The following is a 13439-nucleotide window of genomic DNA, read 5'->3' as shown; positions in this document are numbered from 1 at the left end:
TCATTTGTGTTTAAACGTGTGCATTTTTTTCCCGCACCAGGACCCTGACTGATTCAGACGGTGACTGAGCAATCTAACCTGACGATCACTGGTGTATAAAACTGCATGGCGCTCTCACAGTGAGACCTTTGACCCCCACATTGGTTCACTTGTTATCGCAAAACTTGGACAGTAACAGTAGCAAATGTATTAAATGCTGTTTTGCTATATATATATATTTTTTGGCAATTGTCTGTGTAAACTGTTAGTGTAGTAGCTCAAATGTCCTCCTGGCTCATCAGAAAATTACCGTCTCATGACTGACAAAATAAAAAAAATCATCTATGGTTATTTTAAGTGAATGAAATTCAGGTTTTTTTTTCCATGAATAAACACATCTCTGTTATCTGCTGAGGATCTTTATGCACAATATAATCAAATAGATTAAGCTATCTGATGCATTTTAAGTGGCAGCAGCGTGTGATGTAGCTGCTACCTGATGGCTAATTGGGTCAGTGCCAAGAGCAGAGTGGCTTTTGTTTGATGTGCAGATGAAATGCTGAGCGTGCAATACCGTTTTTGTATTGTTCCCCCGGTCTGGGAGGGTTTGATTTGATCGATTAAAATGAGTTCTTTCCAGATGTAGACTTATTGGACCTGTAATTACGCCATCATGTTGGATAGCGGGGTTACCTTTGCAGGTGCCTGGGTCCCACAGGGGACTTACATTGCTCAAATTGTTGCTGTTGCCCGTGTGCACATCTGGGCCTCTGGTCAGGTGCTGGGAATAAGGGCACAGCTGCAGGGAACAGGCCTGCGCTAACCCCCCCCCCCCCCATCCCCCCACCCCGCCTCTGCTCCCTCTCCGCCCGTGGTGTGGTGGAGGGGGAACAGAAGCAGACGTCTGACCAGAGGGATGCAGGCACATTTCCCTGGGGGTGACAGAACTGCATTTATCAGCAGAATGGCGAGCCTGGGTTTACTCCCTGTGTATCTGAATGTGACAGCGAGAGCCGTATCACTGCGAGGAGCGCTTGCACTGTGTGCAGTTATACGAGGGGGGACTACTGCTATTGATTTTGTTGATATATTAAAATGTCATGGCATGTGTGCCAAAACCGGACTGAGGCTGTTCTGGGGATCACGCCAGCGTAAATTGGTCGTAACAGGAAAAAATACAGATGAGGGATTTTAATTATATGCTCATGCAAAAAGGTGTGTGTGTGTGTGTGTGTGTGTGTGTGTCCCTTTTTTAATCCTATCCAGTGTGTATAAGTGATTGTGTTTATGGGAGGTTTGGAAGTCTGTGACCTCAAGCAATGTATCTAAAAGCTGTGACCCCAAATGGAGTACACCTGTGCCCCTTAAGTTTATAGAGCCCCATTAGCACAGAGTCAGTCAGCGATCTGCGGGGGGAGAGGGCCCATATAACTCCCCCATGAGAGTCGCTGAATAGTTAAACTCTCTCCCCTTTAGCACTTTGTTAGGATGACTTAATGCTGAAATATCCTGTTTTCAAACCGTGTAGCACCTCTGCTCCGCACGATAGATAAATAAAAACGGGGACGGATGTGGAATGAAGCCACTGTAATGTTTGGCTTGAGGGACAATGCAAAGGACGGTGGGATTTGGAACAAGCCAATGACCAATATGCTACACTAATAGCCTGAAGTTAAGCTGGAATATACAAGTGAGCCGTCAGACGAGACCAAACCACTTTAGTCTGCAGATACAGGTCAGAACCGTGACCTCTCCTGAAGTTGTAGCATCACTTAGTACATTTGCGTCCCTGCGCAGCCTGTTCACTTTCTCAGCTAACTAAATGTAAACCGGAGTTAATATTTCATGAGGGACTTACTCCAAACGAAAAAAAATAACAGACTGTTTCTGCTTGATTTTTTTTTTTTTTTTTTTTTGCCTTTTCCGCTCTTCCGTTCTTCCCTCTGCCTTTTTCCTGCAGTGTACTTCCTGACTAGAGATTAAATAATTCCATTGGAATCCTCTTAGGATGGGTTCCCAGCACTTGGCAATTAAACAATTACATTTAATCAGCATGGGGCGACGCTTCAAGTCACCCTCATTTCAGACGTTGATTAAAAGCAATTCTGCAGTGGTTATTGCTGTCGACTTTCTGAAACTGTGGTTCACTTAGGTTTACTGCATCTGCGGGGTCAGGTTGGATAGCAATATGGCAGGTTCAGTGGTGGTCGAGAGCCGTATCCGCCTGTGGTGGGTAAAACAGTAATGACAGAACTCGTGGCGGACCTTATATTGTCCCTTAAGTCGGAGCTAGTTAGATTACTTGGAGACATTTTGACCCCGCAGCAAAGAAGACTCGCGTAACAAAAGAAAGGAGAGGGACATTAAGTTATGCATGTGGGAGCCCGGATCCTGCATGAGTGCGAGTGTGTGTACATTAATATAATGTGCATTTGTGTTCGTACGCAGCTATTTCTTTCTTTCTTTTTTTTTGTTACACATTTGAATGAAATGCACCTTGACATATACAATTTCATCATGCCATGCAATAACATCTCCCTCTGTGATGGCAAACAAGCAATGAGAGGGCACGCACTGGGGGAGGAGGGCTTTTTTTTTTTTTGACACCACGCTCCGGTGAAGGAGTGCTATGTGGCGCAGCGGCGGAGTGCCGGAGCAGGACTTTAGTCTTTCCTCTGTGCAACACAGATGCGATGCGATGGATACCCGGCCCCCTCTTGTGAAACCCAGGTGCCCCTGTTTCATAAGGCACCCCACCGGCTCCCCAGCCCTCTTAATTAGCGTCTTCCTTCAGCTGGCACCCAGGCCTTCAAGCATCGGTCGCTGGCCTCCGGTGCTGAAGGAATCCAGTTCACTTCAGATCTTTCCCTGACAGATGGATACATGGATGGGCCTGAGTGGGATTGTTGCAAACCTGTAAATAATCATCAGTGTGCATCTCCTGGTGGGAGGGAAATACTGTTGAATGCTTTCGTCAGGGTTTTAATAAAGATGGGCAGCTGCAGAGGAAAGGGGCCACGAGTTTTCAGCGTGAGCCGCAGGAACACTGTTGTAAGACGCCGATGATTTTTATATGATGAAGTCAAATATAGATAAAAGGTTTCACCAGGACGGAAATGTTGCCTTTTTTTTTTTTTCCTGGTGCAGTATCATAGCAGTGCTGTAACAATAGTCTCTTCTAATGACATTCCCCCAGTAACTTCTTGCCTCTACGAATCTCAGGGGGGGAGCGCTACAAAAAGTGATAATTACATGAAATATACATAGAGAATAAAGGGAGCATGTTTACATAACCAGGCCCATAAATATCTGACGGAGAAGACATTGTTCTCCGACTCCTTTTAAGCTGATCTCCCAGGGATGCCATTTTAATGACATGATGGTTTAAAGAGATGCTGCTCCATCTCGTTCCATATTTAATTAACTTTTGCTTTTCTGACGCAGAGGAAAAAACAGAATAAAGAACGCGTGATAGAGACAAACACACACGATAGCGAGGAGACAATAACAAATAGCTGGGAGAACAGAGAGGGAGGCAGGGGGAACATGAGCAGAGACCTTGTCATGCTTTTGTGAGCTGTTTACAATACAAGAGATGCAAAAGAGGAGAGGAGGGGCGGCAGAGGAGCATGAGCTCTTAAAATTTGAAGGAGGAAAAAAAAGAAGACTGGTAGAATTAAGAGATGGGAGACAGTAGGAGAATGAAGACCTTGTTCTCCCAGGGGTCTCCATTACGGAGCATCTTTTAGTTCATCACCAATGAGGGAAAATGAATGTGAAATTGACGGCATGTGTTTAAGTGACATCCTGGAAAAAAATAAATAGATTAAACATTAACAAAAATGAAAACCAAAAAGAAAGGCATGCTCCTCTATTGGCCCTCCTTCCCCACACTTTTCCTTCTTCGGAGTTGATCTGCCACGGGTTCATTAAATAAACACATGGCAGATGTCAGCGAGCAAAGAGGGTTTCACATCACATCATCACACATGTACACATACAGAGCTCCCTGCTCGTTATAAAACATGGCTAAAGAGACTGAACGCTATCGGAAAAATCTGTGTTAACTTTTCCGCACGTTTGCACTGCACCCACTGCACCCACTGCACCAGAACCATTGAACTGGCTTCAGCCGCCACGATGAACTCTGATCATTTAACCGATGGATTCACGTTGTGCCACTTAGATGCAGGGGACTCAAGCCCAGAAAATTCGGTGTGCCCTCCTCTCTCTTTCAGGCTGCGTGTTTTCCATTTTTACTGTCAGCTGTATACGGTGTACTCTGCATTATTGATACTTTCCTTCCCTCTCCTCTCCTCCTCTTGTTAAGACTCTCTCCTTGTCCTCATATCATCACGCCGGCCACACTGGCTGCAGAGCCTGGAGAGTTGCAGCGGGTTTGACCCCACCTGGTCTATATTTTATTGCTTTGCGTTTAATACATTTTTGAAAATCCTCCCCCATCTCATACACCCCCCCCCCCACAAAAATAAAAAAGAATCTGGTGCCTTGTCTATTTCAAGTGTTTGTCTGGGTGAGGCAGAGGGAGATGACTGGAGGGGGATACTCACCTTCAGCTCTCCCAGTTCAGGAGACAGGGGGGATCATTAGGAGGGGCTACAGAGGAGGGAAGAGTGTGAATAGTGTGTTTGTTTGTCTACATGTGTGTTAGCTTGGTGATAGACCGGCGACTTTTTTCCAGGGTGTACCCTGCGCCGCGCCCGATGTGTGCCGGCGGGGATGTGCTCGAGCCCCCTGAGACCTTGAAATGGATGGAGGGATGAAAAATGCATCGTCCCTTCGAAAAACAACGGCAAATGGCTGTTTTATTTAAAAATACAATTTGTTTACATTTTCTTTGAAGGGTGAGTATTCTCTGAAGGTGACGTTCACGGCACCAGGCCCCTTTTCTAATTATTATCTGAGAACTGTCGGATGCATTTGCAGAAGTAACTTTACTCTTAGGAGGACAGTTTGGGATTCCACAACTGTCTTTTTTTTTTTTTTTTTTTTTAAACTGTTATTCTCATTCCTGCAATTATAATCTAAAGACGCGGAAACAGGCTGCGCACAAAATAACACGGGACATACATAAAAGACAACAGCAAATGCCCCTCGTGCTCCCTCCATAAACACAGTGGCGGGGCTGAGGCGTCCATTTTGCTGACACAGTTCTGAAGTGAAAAGATGGCTCTCTGGATGTGGAGAGTGCCGGTGTGAGAGATTGGGTTACCCCAGACACTCCCAGCGGATCTCCCGGCCAAATGGATCTGGATCTCACGCTTGGGCGCACATATTGAATGCCATAAGAGGTCTCCGAGGTCTCCTTCAGTGGGAGGAATGCGCAGCCTAACAATGTGGAGTTTTCACCAAACTAAATTTTGCACCAAAGAAGAGTTATAGCAAGGACACGGGAACACAGGGGACAACCGCTGAATGCATACTTACATTGGTGCAGGTTGTTCACGTCGGATAAAGTGGCACATTTTCGGCTTCCCGGATTGCGACATGCGCCGCACAGATTCAGTAGGATCTCATAATTCTTTAATAAAGTCTTAACACAGCTTGCCTCTTTTCCCTCTGGTGGGACTATGAGTATTAGCCTGTCAAATGAAAAAAAAAACCAAAAAAACAAAATGCCATTTCACACACACCCTGGGCAAGAACAATGGCATTTCAGCTACTCCCAAACATCTGGCCCGACTGCCCAGTTCCACTAAGGACTGGCCAGGCTCTTAGCAGCATCGAGTGCCACTTGCATGGAGGTTATGTTCAGGCGACGACGCCGCAGAGGATCGGCCGGGCTAAGTTATCTCTGAACAAGCCATCCATTCTGCTGCTTTCTGATGGAAGAATACTTGGGGGCTGTGTAATTATATTGCTTTAAATGAACCCTGGAGAATGCTCCTGCCAAAGCGCCCACAAAGTCTCACACTTGGGCGAGTGTCAGAAAACGCAGCGCCTGTGTGTATGCATTAGTGTGTGTAGCTGCATGCATGCCTGTGTGTGTGTGTGTGTGTGTGTGTGCGTGTGTTTTCGCTGCTTAGGCTGGCGTTAAAAGGGAGGCCGCATTGCTTCTGATACGCCTCACAAGTGAATTTAATTAAATCATAAATATGAGCTGGAGGCCGCCACCCAATTTAATGTAATGGATGATGTGGGCCAGTCCATCTCTGGCAAAGCAAAGTTCTGGACCCGTTCAAATGCCCTTGAAGCTTATTAAAAGTGCCTGGCACGGGGAGACGCTAGCAAAGTTGTTTAATGGATGCCCAGCTTGCATTCTGTATGACAGTTAATGTTGGGCCGTACCATCTCTGACTTGGATGTGGGGCCGTGTCTCTATTGTGGAAATCTTGTCCATCCCTCATCTGACTGTTGTCATAGTAATGTAATACAAGCTAACGGATGACAGAGACAACATGCACATCTGAATTGAATAAGAAAATCCAATAACAGAAACCTCAGCAACCCCCAACTGCGCAGATGTACTATGAAATGCTGTATGTGATCATCATCTGCATCATCTATATCATACACTTAGGCATAATGGATCAAAACAGTATATATAGGGCTAATGTTGTGCTTCCCTTTGTATTCATATTTATATTTAACTACGCAGAAAGGGTGGTTAAGTGTGGTTAAGTCTGTTTTATCTCATCAGCCTTGTTGCCAAAATAAAATGTTGGCATTTTACATTTCTGCAAACCACTGACACGTTAAATTTGTGCATTTCTACATGTCACATGACATTAGGATTATAGGTATACGAGCTGACGTTCACGTCAAGAGGAAGAAGGCACGGTGGCGCCATGACGGTCTGGTGACAAGGACGTCTGCAGAGCAAGAGAGTATTATTCGAGACAGCGATTCAATGTTGTAAACGCAAAACCACTGCATATTTTTATTGAGATATTAGGACATTTTTTGCTGTGTTAGACTTGACATCTGTACCAAACATGGCATATCAATTTTGAATTTCACATTGGTAGGTGGAGGGGATGTTAGTGGTGTTGAAACAAGCCACACGCCTGCCAAGCAAATGACCGCAGTTCAACCCTGTGGGGAGATTTTACAGTCGTTTTTGTGGCGACTAAAGCCGGCTGTTTTTCACAAGCTGTCTTACTGGCAACAAAACAGGTAGGCTATTTTAACCCAAAACAAGATGTTCTCCTCACCCTGACCAAGTGTTCTTTTTTTTGTGCCAACCCTCAGCAGACCATAAGCACAGGGTCTGAAATTGAACCTAAACAAATGTAAAGTGGCACCATAGAGAAATATTACGTTTTAAATCCATGGTTTTGCAGAAATGTACTTAGCTAACATGTCTTCTGCTTAATGCGTTGCTCAGTTTGTGGTGACACAACCAGGGAAGCCAAAACATGATGTTTTCCTAACCCCAACCAAGTGTAGTGTTTGCCTGAACCTGACCAGACCATGAGCACAGCGTTGTCACAACATGCAATAAAAAATAGTACTTAAATCAGAGATTAGCCGAAGTTTGCAGGGGCTGCTTATTTGGTCTGATGTCTGTTTTAATGTTGTTTGTTAATGCCTGTATTAGCATGTAATATTATATGTTTTATGTTCCTGAAAAGAACTGCAAACAGTATACATATATACAGAATATGCATTGCATTGGTTGCATTTCTATCTAGATGTAACATGCCGACATGTTTCATCCCTGTCAGATAAACCAAAACAATTAAAGAAGAAGAAACGTTGCAACTCTCAACATATCCGTTGTTTGCATGTTGTCAGCAGTTATTCTGCAGTTGGGTTTTATGTTATGCACACAGCATTTTAATGAAAGATAGTATCTGCTGTGTGCCTCAAATGAAGCGTCAGTTTACACTCATTTGTTACTCACAGTGTAACCTAGTTACAAGGCTGTGTGCTGCAGCGCTGATCCTTCTCAAAACAAAACTGAAAGCTTCAACAAATGTTTTGCCGCTCGCGTGTCACCATTGATGAATCATTTGCAGGGACAGACAGATGTTGTTGCGGGGTTTTGTCCCATACGGCAAAGGCGGGAGAATCTTCGCCTCGGTCTCCCGGAGCGCTGGAGGCTCCCTAAATAGACCTAGTGCGAGGGTGTGTAGAATGGGACCGCACAGGGTGATGGGTAATGGAGTCATTAATAACACAGACCTCCCTTAAGATGCTCAGATGTTTGTTAGCGAGAGCCACGAGGGAGTGGGGAAAATAGGATGCAATTTGATACAAGGGGGGGGAGCAGTGTAAGCTTTTGACGCGGATCGTGTTTATGCTGTCATAGGTCTCGTCTGATGGGCTAATTGTGTTAGCACTGACACATGGATACACAAGTATTTCAGGTAGGTAATGAAGGGACAATGAAGCCATTTCCTCATACAGTTTTTAATATTTCCATCACATGTGCAACACAAAAAAAACGAGGTCTGCCAAATACAGAACTCCATATTTTGTACAATACATTTTTAATATCATCAGAGATAACTGTCCTTTTGCTGCAGGAGATGGTGATTTCCTGTAAACTGTGTACGAACAATTCTCAATCAAAAGGTCAAAACATTAAAGTTTTATACAAAAGTGCATCTCAGGTTCATTGAATGCAAAACATTTACAGAACAGAATGGTTTTAAAGTTTCGTATGATGCCACAGTGGCTTTCCAGCTTGAGCAGACAGCAATGGGACACTGCGAAGCAACAAGAGGAGTACTCGGGCACTCTCCAGGAGAGCCAGGGACGGAGTTTTAGTAACTACGGCATATCCCTAAAACAGACTGAAACTGTGTTCTGTCTTCATGACCCCAAATCCGAATGGATTAACTCCCCCACTGCGAAAAAATATGTAGAGATAACAAAACATAAAAAAAAAAAAAAAAAAATTCCAGTAATCTCCAGGCTTCAACGAGCAGTAAACATTAACAACAGAAATGTACAGGTTGAGTCAGTGGGCTGGAGATTTCCCCATGCTCTGAGAGCCACATGGGAGCTTCACGCCTCTGTTCACGAGCCAACCAGAGGAACTAGCCTTTTCCAAATCTGTGTCACTGCGTTTGCATATATCAGCATCCTGTCCTGTTTTTCTGTTCACTCTGTTGTTGTTTTTTTTCTCTTTTTTTTTTCCTGCTTTTCTCTCGTCTGAACTCCGGCGCAGGCAGTGCAGATTAGTCGCACCGCCGTTCTCAGCTGGCCCTCTGGCAGCCCATGTTACGATGGACACGCAGGCAAGATCTCAGCCTATGCTGGTGAATCGAGCTTTTCTACCCCCGTAATGATTGACCACGTCAGGATGCACGAGTGGCGCTGATGAAACGAGTCCTCCTGTCAACACTTGCCGGTTCCTTCAGCTTCCTATGCTCTCCGTGTGCACCCTGTTTCTCCTTTACACAACTGGTCGAGTCCCATCTGGTCTTGTTCGACAATGTTATTGACCCCCCCCTTTTTTTTTTTAAACCCCCTTCTCCTTTTTTTGGACAAACATTTTGAACTGTACATTGGCAAATACTGTATAAGATTGCAATATAGCTGTAGTTAAGCAACACATGAAGAATTCTATGTACAAACAAGTTGGCTTTTTCTTTATTTTTGAAATAATGGTTAGTAAAGAATGGAGAGGGTTCGTTTCATGTTCTTTCCCCCTCTTTCTTTTATTTTTCTTTGCTTTGCTTTTTCTTTTTTCTTGCTGTGGCATGATTCCATGTGGTGTAACTGAATCGAAAGTTCAGTGCAAGACAGTCAGTGGGAAACTGCACCGGCAGTAATTGGCGGTCAGACATTGTTCTTCGCGTCATGCGATCCTTGTTCTCGGCCGCTGCACTGATCTTTGCCATGTTAGCTGCTGTGCTGAGTCAACGTGTGGTTCTGCAAGGACACAAAAAGAGACAGGGGAAACATTATGATCACATACAACAAATGGATCTTTCATTTTCCTTCCCTTTCATTAAAAGGACATTGGAACATTATTCATCTTCCATAGCAAGGACACTAATGTTGCACACCTTGAAATGTTGTGATTGACAAGCGCGGCTCGTGATTATCTCGACGTTTGAACATCTTCTGTATTAGCTCGTCATTACCCGGATCCAATTAACTTAACACGCAACGCAAATCTGTTTGTGGATCAATAGCGGTTGGCTTTGGGATTAAGCGTAGTTAAGTCTTAGTCTAACACAAAGGCAACGGACCACTGACAGATAACATCCCATTCCTCAGAAATCCTGCCTCCCGATCAAAGGCTGTGTCCATGGAAACAAATCCATAACAAGGCACTGACACACCTGATGGAATATCATCCTGAGAGTCTCGTTGATCCAGCACCTCGGTGTATCGAATGCGCTGCAAACGTACAGTGCAGGGGAAAAAAAAAAGAAAAAGAAAAAAGCTGAAAAATAGGTGCAGGTGAGGCCGCTGATGATTTGATCCTCCACCCCGCTGCGGATATGTAACGGTGCACAATTTACCATGACAGGATAACAAGCTGACAATATCGCCCTGTTTTGCTGTATCTCTCAAATTTATGCAAGCACGCACACAGACCGTCGAGAGTGGTTGTAGTGGGGCAGCTGTGCCAGGTTCTTTAAAGGGAGTGTGGACCAGGGGGTGTGTAACTGGTGTCCCTGGTGGGCTGAATCCAGGTCATCTTTTGAAGTGACTGCTAATCCCTTTAATGCAAACTACATGCCCCACTTGCTGCGCTCTGTTTAAAACACGGCCTTGGACTCTCTAAACTGGCATGGACTAGACACACCTGTCACAGAGTCATCAGCACGCATGCATGCACAGACACAGACACACACTCATACACACTCACACACACCCCGATGGGCACACACGTGCATTTTGCTGAGCGGGATTAAGTGCACGAGTATGTGAAATGACGTGTTTACTGGCTCGGCTACGGAAAGAGAGAGCGAGAGATCTGAAATGATTACTGCAACCTCAGTGAGAAGGTTTACCAAAGCAGTCACCTTCAGTCCTGTTGGTGCAGAATCCCTCGGGCAGTGCTAGGAGACGACTATTAGCCCCCCTTGCATTCATTCCTTCCCTCTTTACCCTTTTGGGCCGCCACCATATAAAGCGTTTAAACACCTCGACAGCTTTCCTTTCAGCTAGGGCGATTACTCTCCGACAGGTGGGGTAATAAGCTGTTTGACGGGGAGCAGGAGTGTGACCCCTGTAAGGGTTAGCGTGGCTCGCCTGGGCCCTGCTCTCCCTTTTTTAAAGAGGCGGCCCCGGACAGCTCCTCTGCTTCCCTCTCTCCTCTCTTGCTGAAATAAAGCTCCTTTAAGTGAGTCTGGGAGGAGACTCCCCACGGGACGCTCTCTTTCTCTCTCTCTCTCTCTTTCTCTCTCTCTCTCTCGCCCCACCTCACCTCCTCCCCCCGCCTCACACTCCACCAACCACCCCCCCCTCCCCGTTCTCCTCCTACCCCCCGGTGAAGACATCCTTGGCGTTGCTGAGGAGGGACAGGAGCACGGCAACCTTATTAATGAATGCGGCCCATTACCCGTCAGCCTGGCTCCTCGGCGACTCCCAGAAGCCCCTGCAGTACGTGACTTCAAATGGCAGGATATTGACACGAGGAGAGCAAAGCGGCTAGGACTGAGTGTGTGTGCCCGTGTGTGTGTGTGGAAGAGAGAGAAACAGAGAGAGAAAATTTGTGCTCGACTGAGTGTGCATGCCTTTGTGTGAGTGTGCCAGTGCGTCTAGGTGTGTGTGTGTGTGTGTGTGTGGACCCCAAAGGAACGTAGCTCCTTGGATATAATGTAGGGCTCGTAACAGCTATTAGAGGGGAAAATAACCCCTCTGGGGAATGGCTCCCCCCACTGCATGTCCCAGCTCAGTCTGACACACACTGCATTCTACCTTTTTTCTTAAACATGCCAGGAGTTTTCTCACTGAGGGCTTTCTCAAGGACGGTGTTAAACGACTTCAGCGGCTGTGGCAGCCATGCAGACTAAAGGGAAATAGAGGAAAGAAGAAGGGGGGGTGGAAAAAAACGTTAAAAGAAAATGAAACTGATACCTTTATCTCTGTGGATACCGAACTCCTCAGAGTAGCTATAAACTGTTCTGTGTATGACTATGGGAGGTGGGAGAGATGGTGGGGGAGAGGGAGGGAGGGCAGAAATTCACTTTCCAATCTTCATCCTTGTCGAGTTCTTCAAGTACCTCTGCACCAGCGCTGTGTAAGTTAAATACCTACAGTACCCAAACACAAATGTCAAATTAGATGTGAAATTCACATCTTGTGTGGGAAAATGACCCAGAATGTCCACTGCCCCGGCGAGGAGGATGTCACTAATGGTGTCACACCAGAATCACTGCAATTTAGGATTAGATGCCCTCCATTAAGCCTTTTAGCTCTCATCCTGACTCCCTCCTTCAATGCCATCCTATTCCCCCTGAAACTCTGCCATTCCCCTTATCATCCATTTCCTTCCCTTCTATCCAACCCTTAATCTCCTCCTCGATCCTTTCAACCACCTGCTGGCCACACAGGCCTGCTGCAGGGCCCGGTTACCAGCGGTGTTCAGGTAAACCATAGCAGTCAATTCTCCACTAAATTAAATTTTGCTCTGATCAATAATGCGCACCCGCTTCTCCCTTATGAAGACTCGGCTGCATTGGCTCGGAGCGAGCCTCTTCCTCCTCTCCTATTCTCTCACCGGCTCTGTGCCACTGTTAAAACCACCACTTTCATCTGATTACATCACCCTACTGCAACGCCCTCAGGGGTGGTGGAGGAGGAGGGGGAACATCCGGCGGGGGTCTTGTGTACCCATGCAAACAGGTGCAACATGTCTTAGGAATTTAACGCGGGCTACAGAGAGGGAGAATATTGCGGGGGGGGGGGCAAAAAAAAAGAACGATTGGGGAAGAGCAGCGGAGAGTAGGAAAGTGCAAGGAGGCCGGGGAGTTGATTTATTAACTAATCATTCTTTATGTCGTTCCCCATTGCTCTGGTCTCCATCGATAGCACCCGGTCTCCAGTGAGGCAACGGAGGTGCATCTCTTACATCAGCTCGGCAAAAAGGAAGGCCAGCCGACCAGCCGACACGTCCTCTCTTTCATCTGATCTCGCCGTATTAAAGACAATCTTCACATTGTCCAACATCACAGAGCGGAGATGTAAAGCTTAATCGCAACGCTAACTATGTTTGATTAGCGTGGCGTTAATACCTGCAGAGCACATGTTACAGTATGCACACTGTGTCCGCTCCTCTACCCGGTGTTATCCCGTACGTAGCATTAAACCCAGTCCTCATCGAGCGCTTACAGAGCTGAGTGAGCAATAACGACCCTTTAAGCTTCAGATTTTTTTTTTTTGTTTCAAGGCTTCTCAAACAAACGAGGTGAACTGAACAGAATTTGCCGCATTATTTAGCCTTCAAACTCAAAGTACTGCTGCTTGACTTCCGACAAATGATTTGTAAGTATTACATGTATCACTTATTGCATTTAAATTGAAACCAC

At 45.8% G+C, this 13439-nt stretch overlaps 1 protein-coding gene across 5 annotated transcripts in view; it reads right to left on the bottom strand.

Annotated features, from left to right (window-relative positions):
• Positions 1–8339: 8339 nt before the first annotated feature.
• LOC119011579 (zinc finger protein 521-like) overlaps positions 8340–13439 on the bottom strand; it is a 94981-nt gene continuing 89881 nt past the window's right edge. For all 5 annotated transcript variants that reach the window (XM_037084826.1, XM_037084825.1, XM_037084821.1 and 2 more), the window contains one exon: positions 8340–9825. In XM_037084826.1, coding sequence (XP_036940721.1) covers positions 9796–9825 — 30 coding nt within the window. In that variant the 3' untranslated portion in view covers positions 8340–9795. The remainder of the gene's footprint in view (positions 9826–13439) is intronic.

The sequence above is a fragment of the Acanthopagrus latus genome, chromosome 21 (assembly GCF_904848185.1).
Source record: "Acanthopagrus latus isolate v.2019 chromosome 21, fAcaLat1.1, whole genome shotgun sequence".
In the NCBI taxonomy this organism is placed as follows: Eukaryota; Metazoa; Chordata; class Actinopteri; order Spariformes; family Sparidae; genus Acanthopagrus; species Acanthopagrus latus.
This window is presented reverse-complemented; position numbering and strand designations above follow the sequence as displayed.